Below are 22,777 nucleotides of genomic sequence, written 5' to 3' on the forward strand. Positions count from 1 at the left end.
GGCTTCAACGAAAAATACTGATGGACAATTTGTTAAACTAGGCTATTGTGCAACTTCGATAATCAAAGAAGGTTGGCAATGACAGCATAGTGCAATAAAATGGTGGAGTCATCAAAGATGATCATGTTGGAGATGAAGAGAAGGATTTCAATAAGGGAGAAGCCAATACAATACAAATGAGTAACAATTAGAAAGAAGAATGAGAGCGGGCCAATGAAGATTAGAAGATTGGGAAGTGCAACAATGGAGGAAGGGCGGAAGAACTCTAGGCCAGGACTCTTAACACCATGTCAAAAAGTAGAGAAAAATATAAATGACATATTGTCTTTCCAATACAAGAATATCATGCATATATAAACATAAATTAAAATAACAAAAACGAAAATATCCTCAATAATAAGTATAATAATAATAACGAATAGTACAATTTTCTATAATAGATAATTGGCACGTGAAAATGTCAATATGATAAAATACACAATTTTGTGTGGGCTCTGAAAATTTCGACCTCTCCTCGTGAACTCTTTGCATTTTATTTTTATTTTCTTTTGAGAGAGCTTTGGAGTGTCAAATTTCTAGAACGTGAATTGGATTGTAGATAAGACACTACCAAAGATTTTGCACTCATTTTGCGAGAATTTTTTGATCTATGGTTAATTATTCCTCCAGATAACAGAAGAGCACTTTCGAGTAAGGATAGTCATTAAAAATTGAGTATTCAACATATAACAACAACAGACATATAATATTTTTAAATTATAAAATCCACACATGGAACTTAAAGCGAATTGTGGGAAAATGAAGACAAAACTCTATCAAGATCTCATGATTTTGTCATCCCCGGCCATCGTGATCCCTAATCTACTTAGTCAAAGGAGGTAATCGACCCAACCTAACAGAAGTATTCTTGTCAACAACCATGGTTTATGTCGTCCAAGAGATCCTTGTAAATATGGGGTGAATATTTGTCTAAGGGGACAAATTTAAGTCGACCTTAACTAAGAGAAGGGTTTCTGTCAATCAAGTGTACATTTATGATTCACAACTCAAATAGTAGAAAGTCATTGAGGAACATACGGGTTGTGACCGTGATCGAAATATAATGATGTCATTTGGCGGCAGAACAAGGTGGACATAAGACTCGAGTCATGTCTTTATTGTGATGTGATTGTTTTGATTATGAATATAAGAATACATTTAATATGAGATAAGCTCTTTGTGAGCTGAAGTCAGTCAAAAATTTGTCACCCTTGACAAACTATTGCGGATGATAGATGGAATTTGTTTTTAGCTTTTACTGATTTTAATTTTAAAATGAGTGTTTTAGTTGATTACTTTGAAAATAATGATTTAAAAGACTGACTACTCCAGTTGAAATTTTTAATCAACACAATCACTATCACGGAGTTACGTATTTTAAAATTTTTATTTTTGAAAAGGGCATTTACATTTTTAGGGGTATGAACCCTGTCGACTTCAATCCTTCCAAGGAAGAGGATCGAACCAGATGATTTGGACTTATAAATTCTTATTTTAGGATTTGGACGGTTATTTTGAAGTTAATACACTCAAAAACTCCAGTCCTTAAAAGGAGGATCGGACTAATTAAGTGGGGAATTACAATATTATCCTATAGACAAGACGGCCCGAATGACCAACACGTCATTCTCGAGCCATATTTGAGCATTCAATGCATTGGTTGGAGCACATGTGGGCATCTAATTTGTGCACTTGAGCTATTTTAGCTGAAGCATTTAGTGACTTGAGGCAATTTATATGATTTTAAAACATGAATTAAATCAAAAAGCTTGCATACGAGTTTTTATTTTAAGCACTTTACCGTTTTCTGTTCGCTACCAGGTGTATTATGAATTTGGTGGTAGAATTAGACATATAAGTCATAGTTTAATATTTAAGAATGACATTTATATTCTTGAATTGAGCTATAATTTATGTATTCATATTTGAGTCAATTAAGCAAACCAGCTAGACGGCCAGGAGCAAGATTGATGAACTAATAGAATGATATGCACTAATAAAATGCCAAATCTGAATGCAGCTTGCACATAACAAATAATATATTGTACTTAGTAGTTTTTAAATAGAACACAGGAGCAAAAAAATATAGTTGAAGAGCATATTTATATATGAAGCTACTGACAATGCAAGGTCTGAGCCAGCGTTAATGCTGCCCTATTTTATAGGGAAGCAACTTCTATATCTCAAATACATCAACTCCATGTCACAACATGGAGGCAACTTAATCATTGCTGGACCCTCCACCCTCCTAACTCAAAGGGGAAACTCTTTGTTGGTGTTAATTTGCATAAAACCAATTCCTTTTATGTTACACGTAAAACTACAATGTAAGAGCTTGATATCCTAAAGAATTAAATTCAATAATACTACTTAAGCAAATGATGAATCATCAACTGCCACAAATCTCTTGGTTGAGTTGTACTGCTTTGAGACTCCAAAGCAGAACACAATGGAGTGAACCCATTACAAAGAAGAAAAAAATCATATATTACAATACCATAATCAATAACCTCAATTACATAGAAGTGGCAATCTAGAGATTGAAAGGAAGTGCCAAGCATAACCTTTAAGAGAACTAACCCAAGACAATAAAGGACAAAATTGAGCTTTGAATTTGTGTAAAAATATATAACCACTGGCTACTTTTTTCATCAAGCTTAATTACCTTATAATTTATGCACCACATGTCATAAGTAATTTGTAAGCAATGGAGTGCAAAATACGCTTGAGAGAAGTTTAAAATACCCTGACTACTAACAAAAGGTCATTTTAGTCTCAAATTATAAAGTGCCGAATTAAGACTAATCTAGCACTTCTATAGACTCCGGAGTTACAATAACCCCTTGCAAAAAACCAAAAGAACATTTTCGCATGTTTTTCCTAATATAAAAACTAAAAGATATATATGAGAGTACCTGGTTGTAGTAGGTAGGCATCCATGTGAGAAGAATAAAGGTGCCCCAATTGTGACAGAAATGAGATATTATAAGAGCCCAAACTGGAGGCTTTGATAGAATTAGTCTCCAAGGAATAGATGCAACAGGCTCCTTTGCCGCACTTCCATCCAAAATAAGCCTTCTCTCATCTAAAGAAAGTTCAGGATCTTCATTTGGAGAACTGTATGCCTGGCAAAGAAAAAATTGTTACAATTCATAAAATCCTTTTTCATTTGTGATTAATAGAAAAATGATTGAATCTAAATAAGCAATAATTGATTCTATAGAATTAATCTTTATTCAATGGAAACTAATAAACTTCGTATAGTGCGAATCCAACAAAGAAAAACTTCAACTTTTACTACCCAAATTGTAATTGGATCACAAAAATATAGATGAATATCTGCAAATAACGGTGAATGGCTTTATTGAGTCAACATAATAGGCATGGAATTCTGATCCCATTTCAAAAAAAAATATGCATGCACAGTATTTTCAGGAAGATTTACATACATACCACTCAATTCCTATGTATTTACATATCTAACATATATACTTCAATTTTTACATAAATATCATACCGCCTTATCCATGCATTAAAGGTTTATTTCACTTTTTAGAAGTTAAATTAGTGGTACTTTTTATGTGATATGAAAGATTTGACTGGTATAAATGTAAAAAATGCATAGTTTAGGTTTTAGATATGGAAATACATATAAATTGGATGGTATGTATGTAAATGTCCCTTTTTTTAAACTCAAGCAATTGTAAAGATATGACAAATCTTTTGCTAGAGTTTGGACAAAAAATAACTTACTTTGCTCAGCCACACTGCGATCCAAACACTTCCAAGCGATCCAAATGAATAAAAGACAGAAGGCCAGCCATACTTGTGGATTAACATGGGAGAAAAGGCCAAACCCGTTACAGAACCAAGGTACATCCCACTGTATACTAAGGCAAGTGATCTGCTTCTCTCGGAAACAGGAATCCATTTTGAAAGCATATTATTCATAGCAGGCATGGCAACACCCTGAAAAGGGAAACAAAAGGTTAATGAAGCTGTACTGTATCTACTAATGCTATGCAAAGGCAAGAATTTGCTAGCTTAAGGCTAGCTTTTGATGGAGAATGTAAGATTTACACAAGAAACAGAAGAAATTGAAGCACGATTCGCACAGATAAATCAAATAGATTTGCAGATATAGCAGGAAAGACAGGAATAGCGTCCAATTTAATGTAGATTGATGCTTCGGTCAATATCGCTATCTAATGGATTTTTTATTTTTTAAGTATTTTTTCTCCCCTCACTAGTAGAATTATTTTAACTTTTCATTCAACTATTATATAATTTAAGGCAATCTTATGACAGTCCATGCGTGAAAACCAGAGGTGGCAAATTCACCGGTGATGATTCTTGATGTTTCTGTAAGAGTATGAAACTTTTGTAGTCTGGAATGTGATTACCACTAAGAATAATGGAAGGTCTATTATCGAAGCTCTTTCATTTCTATAGAGAAGTAATTGATAAACTCTGGCCAAGTGAAATAGATTGATCCAAACCAACTTGAAGTTTTCAGATCCCGCTTTTGAAATGGTCACAATTTAGAGGAGGCTACTTAGGGCTTTTTTGAAGCTTCAAGTAACTTTTTTGAAGCTTCAAGTAAAAGCAGATTAATTCCATGGTATTTTCAGTACACAGTTTAAGTTATAGAAGTTAAAAAACCTCTAGAATTAAGGGGTTTAGGATTGGACAATGAAAGGTATTGTTTGGTTCTGGAAAAGCAATCGTCTTTGGGTGATAGTTGGATTAAGTTTTGGATGACCATAGTGATTAGGAGGATTATGAGCTTATGTCACATCCAGGTCTAGTATGAGATGCACCCTAGCAACATGATGCGTGAAGACAATATATAAACCTCTTTTGTACACAGAGAAGATCCACATACAAACAATATAAATAACAAGAGTAAGCAGAGAAAGATAAAACTTTATTTCAATTACTAATACGAGTTACTTTTAAATAAAAAAGTAGGACGCCATCCAATGAGAAAAACATGTAATACAACAGCAATAAAAGCACAATACCCAAAACCCAAAAAGAGAACAAATGAAACTAGTACATAAATTGAAACCACTAAAAAAGCCTAATGCAAGATAATGTGTTTCTGTTGTGATGGTTCACCAAACACACCAGTATAATCTGTTAAAGAAAAATACAAATAATTGTGTTTGACGTATCAAACTCAACAAATAATTATTATTTATTAAAACATAGACGCAGAGTATTGGGGCACGCAACATAAGCAACAGAAAAGTATGATTTGCTATATATATGCTAATAGAAAAATCAATATCATCTAATGATCATAACAACAGTGATATCACACCAGTGAATGAGCGAGACCAAATAGTTTAAATTACAAATAGACTTATAATCACAAATATGAGTGGCTTATAACCATGTACTCTTTAAACATTAATGTCACAAGGCCAAGTATACTTATATGCATCAAAACATGACCCACCCGATATATAAACAGTCGGTTATTTACAACAGAAGAAAACCGACAATTTCTCCCATTAAAACCCGACAATTTCTCCGAGCACCAGTCGGTTCGGCTAGCCATTAACAAATGACTTTATACCGACATGATACTATCTTAGTACATGCATATTACACATATCACCTACTATTCTCAGAAGTAACATTAGCAGTGTGATCAAAATTAATCATATACAAGTATGAATCTCAAAAATTAAATCTAAAATAGGGATAAAATGCAGAGACAATAAATACTACATAATACAAGAAATAATTGAATAAACATGAATTTAAGCAGCAATAAATCAAGATAGGCATAGTCATTTGATCAGCTACTTTACTATGGACAATAAAAGAATTCTGCAACCTGTATACAACAACATAAATGAATCCAAAAGGCATGACAAACAAATAAATTAACTAAGGATTTAATACAAAGAATATGAAAAACGCCTATAACAATGACTGATATGTTTATCCTTAAATAAATAACAGCCATTATCTCGAGCTGACCAATGCAAGGCCCTAATTAAATTGAGTTTTAACAAATGATGCCAAACAGTATTTCATTCAAAAATTCAAATGAAATAAGATTTTATTAATTACAAGAAAGCTAAACAAATAATATTAAAACTAATTGATTATCTAATATCTTATGACCAGACCACGTTATCTTATACTTAGCCAAATTAGCTAAAAATCATTATAAAGAAAAAAATTAACAATAACAGTAAATACATAAATAAATAAGTCAATCCACCTTAAGGATCCTTAAACTGGATATTTCCATAATATTGCCATCAACCAAATAATATTTATATCAGGGAGGAATTATACTAAAATTAAAACATCATGTGAGCGAAGAAAAAGCAATAGGAGATGAGAAAAGAGAAGCTAATTATTGTCAGCAGCCCTTGGCAGGTGAAGGAGAGAGAGCGACTAACTGTTAAAACTTCAGGAGAAAAAACGAGAGAGAAGGAGACTTGTGGCTGAGATCTCAAAAGGAGGAAGGAGGATAACTTAGAGAAAAGATTTGAAACTACAGGGAGGAAAGATCGGCTATTATACTGTCCAAGCAGCATGAGATCTTAAATCGTTGCTAAAGGCTGCCGAGAAGTTAGTGCTGGAGAGAGGGAGGACTGCACAAGAAGATCGCCAGATTTGTACAAAAAAGGGGGCAAAATCATTCAGGATCATGGATTGGGATCTATTTGTAGTAGTAACATATTAGGAAATGGGAATTATTGCAGAAAAAATAGGAAAGGCGAGCTAGAGTGATTCATGTGAAGGGAAAGGAATTTCACTCAAGTTGGGGCTGCAGGTTATTCCATCAAGTAAAATGAAGCCCGATTCAAATCATTACAGCTTAGGTCAAGTAAGAGCACTTGCTTTTAGGAGATGGAAGAGTCATAGATACTTGGAGCTTGGGGATCAAGTTTGGACAAAATCAAGCATTAGTTTTAGAAAGCCTCGGTCACACACACACAGATGTATATATAATATAATGTGAGCTTGTATATTACATTAATGTTAATGGGAAATTTTATTGAGTTAAAACTCAAGGTATATAACATCATACTTGAAAGGGAATAGATGAAGGTGAAATGTGCAAGCAAAATGAGGAGGACGTGCAAACTTCAGTAAGAAAAAGTTTAATTAATGAATTTAATTTGGATTTCGTGAAGTAAAATAATGAAACTTAATCATTAAATAATGTGAATTTAATAGCTAATTAAAATGATAACTGCTTGAAATTTTGTAATATGAATGCCCATATTTAGGCTTCCAATTTTAAAAGAGTCGACTTAAAAATAAATCAATTAACAAACTAATCAATATCTGGATGAGTACTCATTCTTTTAATCTATGGTAATATTTTAGTTCTTTTCCACTATTTTGCATTCGTAGGTACTCGTACAAGCTTTATTTTGATTCACATGTTCTTCCTTTTATTGGTCACAATGTTATGAATATTAGTAGCTACTTACTATCATGTATTGGTGTATGTTATATATAGTGTGAATATGATGTTCATATGAATGATATGTTTATTTGACTGCTTGTATGTAAATGTTTAGCTATCATAGAGTCAATCATTTATGGAGCTAGCGGGAGAACGCTAAGGCAAATTGAACTACTTAAAGTAGTATAATTTTTAGACAGTACTCATATGACGGTTATACGGATATAGAATGATATTGATATGTTATTGATGAAGTAAAATTTATTGAATAACATAAGTGTTTATATCGATTTATTAAAAGCTTAGCTAGTATGCATATTGTTTTTAATTTCCCTTGTATTACTATAGTTTAGGAATACGAGTATTCATCAGTTTTGTCTAAGTTTACAGATGTTTTTAATTAACATTTCAGGTTTAATTAAATTATTAAAAGATGAGGATTGAAAGGAAAAATATTTCTATAAGACACAGACAATCAATAAAGACGTAAATATAATGCTTTAATTTAAATTGAATAGTGTCTTTTTCATTTGTTAAATGGTAAATAAATATAGAAAATTTATCCATTCGACTGTTTATACCCACTTTAGTTAATTTCAAGTCCCAGATCGGGCCATGAAATAGCATCCCCTGGCAATAAAAAAGAATGGACTAAATATGTTCCTATCTTGCTCTTCATAAACAAAAAGCGTGGTTGGCACCTCCAAATACCGATAGACATCCATATTTTCCTCTTTTCTTAGTCTACTTTGTAACTCTGTTTTATCCTTCTACTATCATAATAGTTTAAAATTTCTCACTATTATAGGATTTTAGCTCATCGCTTCTTCATCTTCTCGACTACCATTCTTGACTTGGTGAAGTCCCAAATATTTCGAGATTGTAACAAGCAGGTCCACCAAAATTCAACTATCTAAAAAAACAATAAATACCATGGAAAACTGCAAAACAATCAATAATCCAAGCAAGTGAAGGGAGATTAAAAAAAAGGTAAATTAATCAATCTCAATACAAGAATGCATTATCAATAAAAAAAAGTGTCAAATCAAGGCGTGAGAACAAGAATAAAATTACAATATTCACGAGAAATGCAGCAAATTTCATAATCCATAAAAGAGAGTAAAAGAAACCCACCTCACCAATCCCCATAAAAGCACGCATTATCAATAAGAAAGGGAGTCCAATCTTAGCAGCAATAGGTGTTAGAACTGTAGCAATCGACCACCAAACAACACCAAAGCCCAAAACCAGCTTGCCACCCATCTTATCTGCCCAAATCCCACCAGCTATCTGTGTCAAAACGAAAGTACTTCAAAATATAGAAAATAAAAAATAGAAAAACATTACAGAGAATAATTTGAACCATTCTTATATTCATAATGGCGGTCAAATAATGAACAGTAACAGCATGATACTATAAAGTGTCAAAATAGTCCCCTGGCTATTCACACGAGGTTATTTAGTCCAAGAGTTTATAAAAGTGTGATATTAATCTCTAGACTCTTTTAATATGAGCTGAAATAATTCTATTGAGTACTATTTTAGCCATAATTAAAAAAGTTTGGAGACTAAATTTGCACTTTTATAGACTCGGGCTGACATGAACCGTTGCAAAGGGACCATTTTGACTCTTTTGTCAAGTACTATATATTTCATATTTATCATAAGGTGGATAAGACAATTATCAATTTCACGTGCAGTTAGGGGTTAAAAACTTGCCAATTGTTTAAAGAAAGTATCGAGAAAATACCTGAGTAAGGAGATAACCCCAGAAGAAAGATGATTGGATTAAACCCATAGTTGTAGGAGTCCAATTAAATTCTGCTGACATTGGAAGAATAGCAATGCTCATATTCACCTGAACAATTCATCTGACACTCATGTCACTTTGAACAGCAAGTATATAAAATATTTTTAAAAACAAAGGAAACTCTAAAACTCGCTTACACGATCCATATTACATAGAAGAAATGCAGTAAAACAAAGAAGAACAATCATCCATCTTTTTGGTATCTTTTGCTTCCACCAATTAGCTGATTCTTGCACCATTTCCTTTTCCAAACACACTTCACTGGAAACTTCTGAAGAGTATAGTGAATCCAATGCTGATCCAGTTACTTCATATTGCTCTGATTTTAGATCAGCACACATCCTGGTAGCCAACTTTTGTTCTAATTGTTCACAAAGATTACGTGATAGACCAAGACTTTCTACCTTTCTTTGGTGTAACGGGCTGTTATTTAGCGAATCTGAGGAAATAAAGCATCTTATCCTTGCAGAAAACCTGTCCATTACATAAATGGCTTTGAAATTTTGCGGATATAAGTTTTCCTTGTAATTTGATTGAGGCTTTTCCATCTCACCAAAGAAGGGTGTTCTCTTTATCTTGATAATGTTACCAAATGGACGATCACTACGAAATGGCGATAAAGAATTCATCATAAAATAGTAACATCCTCCTGAAATAGTTATTTTAGTATTTCCACACCAAATACTTCTGCCTTTACAAAAGGCAAACTGCACTTCTCGGCCACCAGATCTACGACTCTCTCCTTGATATTTCTTCCCTACAAAAAGTCAAAAAGAAAAGTCAGTTCAAAACATATTAAGAAGAGCAGCATAAAGCTATAGAACTGCTCAAAAGAATGAGCAGAAGGCCACAATATTATTTATTTAGGTCCAAAAATCCTAATTATAACAGTATAAAACAAAGACTGTGTTGAAATATATAATTTAAATTACAGGATTTATTGTCTTTCCTCTTATATACAGAATTTATTCTCCTTCCTTCTTTATATTATTTGGTAGCTGTACAAAATCATGCTTAATTAGTCTTGTAATGTAATAGGAAATTATTGTAACCTATTTAGTTATTTTCCTTATCTAGGTGGTGGGACTCCTATATGTAAAGGGACCTGGTATTGAATCTGTAAGAAGGAAGGAATTTCTCTCCAAGTTTACCTTGTTTTTCATGGTATCAGAGCGAGAATAAAAATTCCAAAAAACCTAGCCTTCTTCCTTCCAAATCCCGAAGAATTGCAAAAGCCAAAGCTTTCTCTTCTGTCGATTTCGCCGCTGCTAATCTGTCGCGATGCGCGAAATCTTCGGTCTCTCCACTGTTCCGCAATTGGTGAAATCGGTGACTGCCACCTACGAAGCCCTCGTCCTCTTCCATCAAGCTCGACGGTTCTAGAACCAGACGTCGGCCTGCTTTGGATTGAGGCCGATCTCGGTGGCAAGATTGACTTTCCGGCAGGATTCCAACTTGAGCCCCTTATCAAAATTCATCTCCAGGAATCTCTTCTTTTTTTATCATGTCTGAAAATACAAATGATTTCACTACATTTATTCAGTTTTTCACCTTGTCATCTGCTTCAGCACCACCCTCCTCTAGAACCACCGAAAATCATCCAGCCCAAATCACCACAATCCGTCTCAATAATGATAATTTTCTACGCTGGTCACAATCGGTGAGGATGTACATTAGAGGAAGAGGGAAGATAGGCTACCTAACAGGGGAAGTCCATGAGTCAGCCACTACAGATCCATCCCACGCAACGTAGGATGCAGAAAATTCCATGATAATCACATGATTGGTGAATTATATGGAAGAAGAGATAGGCGCAAACTACAAATGTTACTCTACTGTCAAAGAACTCTGGGAGTATGTGACCCAAATGTATTCAGATATGGGTAACCAATCTCAGGTTAGGAACTATCCCTGAGATTTAGTGATATTTGTCAAAGTAATGATTCTGTCACAAAATAATTTAATTGTTTAAAGAGAATATGGCAAGACCTTGTCTTGTTTAATGATCAAGAGTGGAAGTGCCCTGATGATATTAGTAGGTATAGGATCATTGTTGAAGCTAATAGAATTTTTAAATTTCTGTTTGGACTTAATGAGGAGTTTGACGAGGTTAGGGGCAGAATTATTGGGAGAAGTTTCATGCCTTCAATCCATGAGGTTTTTTCAAAAGTCCGCCGCGAAGAAACTCGAAAAGGAGTGATGCTCAACAAGAAATCCACTCCTACCAACATACCTGAGACCTCGCCATTCCATTCTGAGGTTCATATCAGTAAACGGACTGTCCCATATTTACAAAAAAATGAGGCGAAACCCCGGGTGTGGTGTGATCATTGCAACAAGCCACGACACACTAAAGAAACCTACTGGTACCTCCACGGTAAACCTGCAGATTGGAAGCAAAGAAACAAGCGCAAGCCACCAATTGCAAATGTTGTTGTCGAACAAACCGGCCCATTTAGCAAAGAGAAAATTGATCAACTCCTAAATCTGCTAAACCTTAGTTTGGCTATTGGTACTCCAAATTATTCGATGGTACATGCAGGTAGAAAACTAAACTCTTGAATTATTGATTCGAGAGCTTCTGATCATATGACAAATTTACACTATTTATTTGATTCATACATCACATGTTCTGGCCATGAAAAGATTCGTATTGCTGACGGTAGTTTCTCTTCCATTACTGGAAAATGAAACATTAACTTGTCCAAGAGTATAAGTCTTAAATTTATACTCCATGTTCCAAAACTCAAATGTAACATTCTATCTGTCAGTAAACTTTCAAATGATTCTAATTGTCGTGTAATTTTCTGTGAATCTTCTTGTGTTTTTCAAGACCAGAATCGGAGATGACAATTGAGAGAGCTAAAAAGATAGGACTTTACTACTTTGAGGTGACTGTTCCTAGTGAAAAAAGGGTTCAAGCTTATAGCAATATGGGTTCGAACACAACAACAACAACAACAACAAAGCCTTAATCTTGTTGAGGTGGAGCCTGGTTCAAAAACGAAAAAAAGAAGAAGGAAATTACATGTTAACTGCTCCGGCCTACTCCCTCTTCCCGTTTCACGAAAGGGTGCCACTACCCCGCTTCTTCATTTATTTTGGTGTCGTAACTGCAGGAGGCAGTTTGGGAATTCTTCCTTTCAATATTTTAATGCATCAAATTAATGCAAAGCAGAAGAGAGGAAGACTTGCGGAGAGAATACCATATCTCCTTTTTCTGGCTTGGCGTGAGGCTTAGGAGAAGAAGACAAAAGTGGAGAGAATAAAAAGGTCTTTTTATTCTTATTCATTTTTCTTCTTTACGTTAGTGGAGGAAGCCCGCGGCAGAGGAAACTGGCATCGTCGAGAAAGAAACGACGGTGAAAGAATACATCGACTTTGTAATTCCTTGAAGTTAATATAAGTGTTTCTTGTAAATTGAAACATTATGATGTAATTTCTTCAAGTAATAAAATCCTCTGCATCTCCGTAGATGTAGGCAATTTGTTGAACCACGTAAATCTGTGAGTTATTTTCTGGTGTGAATTTTCTTGTTCTGTTTTTCACTTCGTCGTCGATCATTTTAAATTTCATATAAAACACAACAATTGATATCAAAGATAATGGTTACAGATGAAGTGAAGGTTTCAGAGATCGAGAGATTTGATGGCACAGATTTTGGTTTTTTGAGGATGCAGCTAGAAGGTTGTCTCTATGGAAAAAAATTTTATCTTACGTTATTGGGGAAAGACCTGAAAGGATGGATGAGAATGAATGAAATCAGTTGGATCGACAGGTTCTGAGGGTTATTCGATTGACTCTATCGAGGTCCGTTGCACACAACGTAGTCAAGGAGATGACTACTGTAGATCTTATGGCAACCATGTCAGGTACTTATGAAAAACCTTCGGCAAATAATAAGGTATATCTGACGAAAAAGTTATTCAATTTGAAGATTGCGGAAGGTACGTATATACAACACCTGAATAATTTTAATATTATCACAAATCAATTATCGTCTGTGAAAACTGAATTTGATGATGATCTACGTGCACTAATCTTGTTGGCTTCATTGTCAAATAGTTGGGAAGTTATGAGGATAGTTGTCAGTAATTCTGCAGGTAAATCTAAACTGAAATATGAAGAAATTTAAAGATATTCGTGATTTGATTTTGGCTGAAGAGGTGCGCAGAAAAGATTCTGGTGAGATCTCAGGTTCGAGTTAGGCACTAAATGTTGAATCCAGAGGGAAATCACATGACAGGAACTCAAACAGGAGAAGATCAAAATCAAAGAACAGAAGCAGGAGCAAGTCAATGCATGGTAAACAAGTAACTTGCTGAAATTGTGATAAAACTGACCACATAAAGAGGAACTGCATGACTCCTAAGAAGAAGAATGACAGCGCAAATGTGATAATTGAAGAATCACAGGATGCACTGTTGTTGGTAGTTCATAATTCTCTTGATGACTGGACACTGGATTCAGGGGCTTCTTTCCATACAACATTCCATCAGGAATTGATGCAAAATTATGTTGCAGGTGACTTTGGGAAAATATATATGGCAGATGGAGAAGCTCTGAACGTGATAGGAATGGAAGATATTAACATTGCACTTCCAAATAAGAACAAGTGGACTCTGCAAAAGGTCAGACACATTCTTGAACTGAAGAAGAACCTCATTTCTGTTGGCAGCTTGATGAGTGTGGACATTCAGTAGTGTTCTCAGATAGCACATGGAAGGTTACTAAAGAAGCACTGGTACTGGCTCAGGATAAGAAAACAGGTACGTTGTATATGACTATTGGTTTAATTAACAGTGTTGATACTATAATTGCAGAGAGCACAGAAGAGTTGTGGCATTGCAGACTTGGCCACATGAGTCAAAGAGGTATGAAGAAACTTCAGTCCAGAGGCAAAAGGCAAGTTACCAGAACTGAAGTCAGTTGATTTCAGCATGTGTGAGAGTTGCATTATGGGGAAACAAAAAAATGCCAGTTTCTTGAAAAGTGGCAGAACGCCAAAGGCAGGAAAGTTGGATCTTGTACACACAGATGTGTGGGGACATTTTCCAGTGGCATCTCTTGGATGCTCTCGTTACTACGTCACATTTATTGATGATCATAGAAGAAAGGTATAGGTTTATTTCATGAAGTATAAATCTGATGTATTCAGTGTATTCAAGATTTGGAAGGCCATGGTTGGGATAGATACAGGCTTAAAGTTAAAATGTCAGGTCTGATAATGGTAGTGAGTACATTGATGGTGGGTCCAAGACGTATTGTACAGCTCAGAAAATCAGAATGGAGAAGACCATTCCAGGAACACCATAACAAAATAGTGTTGCAGAGCGCATGAATAGAACCATTAATGAGCAGGCTAGAAGCATGAGATTGCACGTTGGACTACCACCTACTTTCTGGGCAGAAACAATCAGCACTGTCGTTTATTTGATCAACAGTGGATCATCTGTTTCATTAAACTACAAATTACCTGAAGAAATCAGGAGTGGGAAAAAGGTTAAGTTTTCTCACCTTAAAACTTTTGAATGTCTTTCTTATATTTTCATTAATTCTGATGCTCGTAATAAACTTGAGGCTAAGTCAAAGTAGTGTTATTTCATTATCTATGGAGATGATGCATTTGGATATCGTTTCTAGAATGATCAGGGTCGAAAAATCATAAGGAGCGGGAATGTGATTTTTAATGAGAATGTTATGTACAATGACAAGTTTAGTACAATTTCTGAAACAACACTGTAGAAATCTGAGTTTGTCAAGATTTGATGATTTACAAGATGTTACAGTGTAGGATAGAGATGCAGGTGACGAGGAGAGTATATCCGGGGCATCCACTCATATTGTTCCACAGTCAGTTTCAAAGCAGTCTACCCCTACAGTTATAGTTCGCAGGCGCCTACAGTTATAGTTCGCAGGTCAGAAAGGGCTAGACGTTCTCCACAACGTTATTCTCCAACTTTGAACTACATTATGCTGACAGATGGTGGAGAACCTCAAGGTTATGAAGAAAACTTGCAAGATGGAAATTCAAGCAAGTCGGAGCTAGCCATAAAGGAGAAGATGGATTCTCTGCTAGAAAATCAGACTTTGAAGTTGGCAGAACTTACATCTAAGAAGAAGGCATTACACAACAAGTGGGTGTATCGGGTGAAGACTGAGCATGATGGCAGTAAGAGATACAAGGCTAGACTTGTTATAAAAGGATTTCAGCAGAAGCTTACAACCATCAGAATGGTATTGTCTATGATGGCTACTAAAGATCTCTTCCTTGAACAGTTAGATGTGAAGACGGCTTTTCTTCATGGGGATCTTGAAGAAGACATCTACATGCACCAACCTAAAGGGTTCGTGGAACAACAAAAAAAAGTCAATTTGCAGATTGAAGAAGAGCTTGTATGACCTGAAGCAAACTCCTAGACAGTGGTACAAAAAATTTGATAATTTCATGCAAAGTACAGGGTACAGTAGATGTCAGGCAGATCACTGTTGTTCTGTCAGATATTTTAACAATTCTTATATCATCCTACTGTTGTATGTGGATAAAACGCTTATTGCAGGTGTTAATATTGAGGAGATCAATAATCCGAAGGAGTAGATGTCAGAGCACTTTACAATGAAGGATTTGGGAGCGTCAAATCAAATCTTTGGTATGAGAATTGTCAGAGATAGAGTCAGAGGCATGTTGAGCCTCTCTCAAGCTGAGTATGTGAAAAAGCCAAACCAGTTGGCACACCCTTGGGAAGTCACTTCAGAATCAGCAAGAATCAGTCACCCAAGTCAGAGGAGGAACGAGATCACGTGAGTAAGGTTCATTATGCTTCAGCTATTGGTTCACTTATGTATGTTATGGTTTGCATCAGACCTGATATTGTTCATGCATTGGGAGTTGTTAGCAGATACATGAATAATCCAGAAAATGAACATTGGGAAACAGGGAAATGGATCTTGAGATACCTAAGAGGCTCTGCAGAAACTTGCTTGTGTTTCTCGGAAAAGAGTTCAGAGGTACAGGGCTATGTTGATGTTGATCTAGCTGGAGACATTGATACTAGAAGAAGTACTACAAACTATATTTATACTATTGGTGGCACTGCAGTATCATGGGCTATAATCTGCAGAAGATAGTTTCGTTGTCTACTACAGAAGCTGAGTACATAGTAGTGTCAGAGGTTGCAAAGGAGTTTATATGGCTATAGAGCTTCCTAGAATAATTGGGCAAGAAGAATTAGAAGGGCATTCTCTACAGTGATAGTCAGAGCGTCATTGATAGTCAGAGCGTCTCCTTGCCAGAAATCTAGCATTTCAGTCCAGGACTAAGCACGTTCAGATCAGGTATCACTTCATACGGTCATTGTTGGACGACGGACAGTTGTTGCTTGAGAAAATTTGTAGAAGTCAGAACCCGGTTGATATGTTGACTAAGGGTGTTACTCTTGAGAAACTGAAGTTGTGTGCAGCTTCAGTTGGTCTTCTAGTTTGAAGACAGGGGTCTTGAGTTGCAGAGGTGGAGGATTCATGTTTGAAGAAAATGGCTACGGCGTCAGTGGAAGATATCTGTTTGAGGAAGGAGATGTTGTTACCTATGTACCGACCTCCAATTGAGAGATTTGTTGAGGTAGAGCCCGGTTCAAAAGCAAAAAAAAGAAGGAAATTACTTGTTAACTGCTCCCGCCTACTCCCTCTTCCCGTTTCGCAAAAGGGTGCCACTACCCTGCTTCTTCATTTATTTTTGTGTCTTAACTGTAGGAGGCAGTTTGGGACTTCTTCCTATAAATATTTTAATCCATCCAATTAATGCAAAGTAGAAGAGAGGAAGGCTTACGCAGAGAATACCATATCTCATTTTCTGGCTTGGCATGAGGCTTAGAAGAGGAAGACAAAAGCGGAGAGAATAAAAATGTCTTTTTATTCTTATTTCATTCTTGTTCTTTAAGGCGGAGGAAGCCCCCGGGAGAGGAAACTAACAGCGTCGAGAAAGAAACATCGGTGAAGGAATGCATCGACTTTGTAATTCCTTGAAGTTGAGATAAGTGTTTTTTTGTAAATTGAAACATTGTGGTATAAATTCCTCAAGTAATAAAATCTTCTGCAACTCCATGGATGTAGGCAATTTATCGAACCACGTAAATCTGTGTGTTCTGCAGTGTGTTGTTTTCTGATGTTAATTTTCTCGTTCAAATTTTTCACTTTATCGTCGATCGTTTTAAATTTCATATATACCACAACAACTGGTACCAGAGATAATGCTGTAGATGAAGTGAAGGTTTCAGGAATCGAGAAATTTGATGGCACAGATTTTGATTATTGGATGATGCAGATATAGGACTACCTCTATCTACATGTTAATAGCATAGATTTTCTAGTGTTAATTTTCTCATTCAAATTTTTCGCTTCATCATCGATCGTTCTATTATATTTTAAATATACCACAACAAATCCCATTACGAAGGATCGGCTACATTAATCATTTTTCTCCATTGCGTCCTATTTAATGTCATATTTTCATTTAGTTCTAGTAAATTAAGGTCATTTTTTATACAATAAGCCCAAGTCTTCCTAGGTCTACCTCTGCCTTTCTTAACACAAGTCGAATTTAAAACATCTACTCTCCTAATGGGATCATCTAATGGTCGACGTTTAATATGACCAAACCATCTAAGACGACTTTCTCTAATTTTGTCTGTCACAGGAGCTACACCAACCCTATCACGAATATATTCATTCCGCATTTTGTCTCTAAGTGTAAAGCCACTCATGCTCAGCAACACTTAACTTATTATTATGCTTCTCTTTTAAAGGCCAACATTCAGCGCCATTGAGCATTGCAAGTCTCACCACCGTCTTATAAAATTTTCCTTTTAATCTAAGCAGTACTCTATCACACAAAAGGCCTGAAGCATTCCTCCACTTCAACCAACCAACTTGAATTCTACTATTAACATCCTCATCTATAAACAACAGACCCAAGGTATCTAAATCGTTCACACCTTTTAATAATTTGATCACCCAAAAATAATTTGATCACCCAAAATAATAATTTGATCACCCAAAATCACACTTCTGTCACAAGAGCTACTACTACTAAAATTACATTTCATGTATTCAGTTTTAGTTCTACTTAAATGAAGGCTTTTAGAGTCCAATGTAGACCTTCACAATTCAAGTTTTTCCTGGGTTTTTTCTCTCGTTTTATCCACAAGAAGGATATCATCAGCAAAAAGCATACACCAAGGTACATCTTCCTATAGATGTCCAGTAAGACCATCCATAACTAAAGCAAAAAGATAAGGGCTTAAAGCCGATCCCTGATGTAATCCAACAGATATAGGATATTTGGTCAATCTTCCTTCATTTTGAATACCTTATCGTAAGCTTTTTCTAAATCAATAAAAATCAAATATAGATTCACCTTATTATCTCTGAACTTCTCCATCAAACCTCTCAATAAATGTATAGCTTCCATAGTAGACTTGCTCGACATAAATCCAAATTGATTATGAGAAATCATTGTAATGCGTCTTAACCTATGTTCAATTACTCTCTCCCATAACTTTAAAGTATGACATATCAACTTAAATTATCTATAACTTGCACACTCTTGTGCATCTCCTTTATTCGTAAAAATGGGGACCAAAATACTCTTCCTCCACTCCTCAGACATCTTTTTAGTTTTTAAAACAATATTAAAGAGTTTAGTAAGCCAAGAAACTCTCAAATCTTTTAAATAGTTACACACTTCAATTGGGATATCATCAGGTCCTACAGACTTTCCACCCTTGATTTTCTTTAAAGCCTCCTCAACTTCATCAGGTTTTGAACCCTGCAGTAGAAAAAAAAAATGAATCGCATCTTAAACTAGGCTATCCAAGTTTTTCTTATTTAAGACACTTATTTCCTAATTTGTTTAAGGGTGTTAATTGTGTTTTACTTCAACGTGAAACGTGTTATTCGGCAAAAAGTCATCGCATAAATTTTGCTCCAAAATCATATTATCCTTCAAAACCTTTTTTCATGATCCATAGTGATGTTTGGGGACCTTCAAAAGTCAAAAAATTATCTAGGAAAATGGGACTTGTGACTTTTATTGACGATCACACTAGAATATGTTAGGTTTATCTTGTAAACAAAATATTAGAAGTTTAAAAACTCTTTAAAGATTTTTACAGCATGATTGAAACTCAATTTAAAACAGAATATGCATCCTTAGATCTGAAAATGGAATTGAATACTATAATAAATGTTTAGGGGAGTTTTTGATAAACAAAGACATAATTCATCAATCTACTTGTCGTGACACTCCACAACAAAATGTAATTGCTGAAAGAAAAAATAGACATTTACTTGAGATTGTTTGGGCTATTATGTTTTCAATGAACGTTTTTAAATACTTATGGGGGAACGTTGTTTTAACACATCATATTTAATAAATCGAATGTCAACTCGAGTTTTACAATATACAACTCCTTTAAACAAACTGAAAAACTGTTTTTCAATTCTAAGAATGTCTTCAAATATTCCTTTAAAAATCTTTGGATGCACATGTTTTGTTCATATTTTAGATAAATTTCGATCAAAATTGGATCCAAAATCTGAAAAATGCATTTTCTTTGGATATGCTTCAAACAAAAAGGGGTACAAATATTTTAATCCTGTCATCAAAAAAACTTACATTGGTATGGATGTGGTCTTCATGGAAAAAATTCTCTTCTTTCACAAAAATCCACTTCAGGGGGAGTATAATACAAATGGAGAAGATGGTTTTTTGCAAGTTTCTAATCCATTACCAAGTGTTGTTATAACACCAAGTATAACACCAAGTACACCTGAAGTCCAAGTCCGTGAAAACAAAAAAACTGAAATAGTTGTTGAAAGTAATAAAAACCAGGAGAATCCTAGTCAATAGACACCTAAAATTATCTTGTCTGATACAGGGGGAGAAATACCGCATAATACAACAGCAGAACCTCTGGTTTATTCCAGAAAAGGGCTTCATAAAAGGAAAAATTTCCAAATTGAAACTTGAGCTCCCTCCCAATCTGAAGAACCAAATGATGATCCTCAATAAACACAGGTAAGTTCCAATCCTAACATTATTTTTCACCAACAGAAGCTCAAGATTCAGAGGTTATGAATCTGGATCTTCCTATAGCCTTTAGAAAAGGAACACGTTCTTGTACTACCAAATATCTTATTTCGATATACCTATCCTACAAAAAAATCTCACACAAACATCAAGTTTTTTTTGTCAAAAATTTATAATATGTCTGAACCCTGAACAATATAGGAAGCTCTTAGTAATCCAAATAGGAGAATAGCAGTAAAATAAGAGGTGGATGCTCTTTTGAAAAATGGAACCTGGGAAGTTGACACTTTACCAAGAGAAAAGTCTACTGTTTGGTGTAAACGAGTCTTCGCTACTAAAGTCAAAGCTGATGGGAGTGTCGAAAGATATAAAGCGATATTAGTAGCAAAAGGATTCACTTGAACTCAAGGAATTTACTATCGGGAGACATTCGCTCCAAGAGCCAAGATCGATTCCATTTGTGTCCTATTGTCCATAACAGCAAACCGTGATTCGCACTTGCATCAGCTCGACATAAAAAACATTTTTCTAAACGGTGAATTAGAGGAGGTATTCATGGATCTTCCACCAGGATTTGAGGAGTTGGGAGAAGACAACGTGTGCAGATTGAAGAAATCATTGTATGGGCTCAAGCAATCTCCTCGCGCCTGGTTTGAGAGGTTTGGAAAGGTGATTACAAAATATGGATACACTCAGAATCAAGTTGATCATACTATATTCTACAAACATTCAGAAACTGTAAACACACTATACTCATTCTCTATGTCGATGATATTATCCTTACAGAAAATGATGCTAGGGAAATTGAGACATTGAAAGAAAGATTGGCCACATAATTCGAAATTAAAAATCTGAAAAAATGTAAAATACTTTCTCGGTATTGAGTTTGCCAAATCTAAGAAGGAAATCTTTATTAATCAGGGAAAGTATATACTCGACTTAGTGAAACTGGAATGCTTGGGTGCAAATCAGCTGAAATCCCGATTGAACCAACTAAAAGATTACAAGTGACAGATAAAATAGATGATGTTAACAAAAAATAATATCAGAGACTAGTGGGAAGACTAATCTACTTGTCACACACTCGTCCTGATATAGTATTTATTGTTGGCATGGTAAGTCAGTTTATACACTCTCCAAATACTCATCACTTGGAGGTTGTCTATCGGATCCTTAGGTATCTGAAAAGAACGTCCAGAAGAGAACTATTGTTCAAGAAAAATGAGCACTTACAGATAGAAGCATTTACAGATGCAGATTGAGCTGAGAGTGTTACAGATAGAAGGACAATCTCTAGGTATTATACTTTTCTAGGAGGAAACTTGGTAACTTGAAGAAGTAAGAAGCAAAGTGTCGTGGCAAGAAACAGTGTTGAAGATGAATTCAGATATGTGGCTCATGGGATATTTGAAGTTCTATGGATCAGAAGAATTCCCGAGTTAAAAATTCATAGTCTGCCACCTATAAGGTGTATTATGATAATAAGTCTGTCATCGTCATCGCCCAAAATCTTGTCCTTCATGATAGAACAAAGCACGTTGAGATAGACAAACACTTCATCAAAGAAAAAAATGACAGAGGAGATATTGTCAAAATTTTGAGAAAAATAGTTCTAAATAGGCTCAATGTCTTTCCCTCTTTGCTTTCATTCCATTAAATAATAATATTACGATCTATTTTAGGTACAAAATAAAGTGCATAATCTATTTTAGGTAACTTAATAATACATATTTACAATCTAAATATTCAACTAAAAGGGAAATAAATCAAAATAAAAATATTGGAAATAAGGAAGCTTCTAATAATAAAAAACTTCTAATTTAGTTCTCTGAATTTTGTCCTTCCTGATTGGCATCCCCTCTCAAATTGATGTTGACTAATCAGAAAGCATCAATTTGCCAACAAGAAACTAATAACACTGCCGGAACAAAAAAATCTTCAAGCCGTGAGTGCCGAAGGCTCAAAGTGCCGAAGCTTGAAAATGTCGAAGCCCAAGAGTGTCGAAGCCTAAGAATGTCGAAGTCTGAGAGTGTCGAAGTCTGAGAGTGCCGAAGCCTGAGAGTGTCAAAGTCTCAGAGTGTCGAAGCATGAAAATGTTGAAGCCCAAGAGTGCAGAAGCACGAGAGAGTCGAAGCCCGAGAGTGTCGAAGCCTGAAAGCGCCTAAGTCTCAGAGTGCCGAAGGCTGAAAATATTGAAGTCTTAGAGTGCTGAAGCTCTAGAGTGTTGAAGCCTGAAAATGCCAAAGCCCAAGAGTGTCGAAGCCTGAGAGTGTCGAAGCCCGAGAGGGTCGAAGCCTGAGAGTGTCGAAGCCCGAGAGTGTCGAAGCCCGAGGAAGCACAAGAGTATCGAAGCCAGAGATCTAGAGTTTGTCGAACTCGAAGCGGACGAAGCAGCAGA

The 22,777-nt window shown here is 35.4% G+C and overlaps 1 protein-coding gene across 1 annotated transcript in view; it reads right to left on the reverse strand.

Annotated features, from left to right (window-relative positions):
- Positions 1–22,777, reverse strand: part of LOC110025130 (sodium-dependent phosphate transport protein 1, chloroplastic-like) — a 46,665-nt gene that overhangs the window by 17,451 nt on the left and 6,437 nt on the right. The window contains exons 2-6 of the mRNA XM_020725419.1: positions 9,431–10,050; positions 9,234–9,341; positions 8,618–8,773; positions 3,793–4,008; positions 2,955–3,164 (exon numbers count right to left, since the gene is read on the reverse strand). Of these exons, the coding sequence (XP_020581078.1) occupies positions 2,955–3,164; positions 3,793–4,008; positions 8,618–8,773; positions 9,234–9,341; positions 9,431–10,050 (1,310 nt within the window). The remainder of the gene's footprint in view (positions 1–2,954; positions 3,165–3,792; positions 4,009–8,617; positions 8,774–9,233; positions 9,342–9,430; positions 10,051–22,777) is intronic.

This window comes from Phalaenopsis equestris, unplaced genomic scaffold (genome assembly GCF_001263595.1).
Source record: "Phalaenopsis equestris unplaced genomic scaffold, ASM126359v1 Scaffold000291, whole genome shotgun sequence".
Lineage (NCBI taxonomy): Eukaryota > Viridiplantae > Streptophyta > Magnoliopsida > Asparagales > Orchidaceae > Phalaenopsis > Phalaenopsis equestris.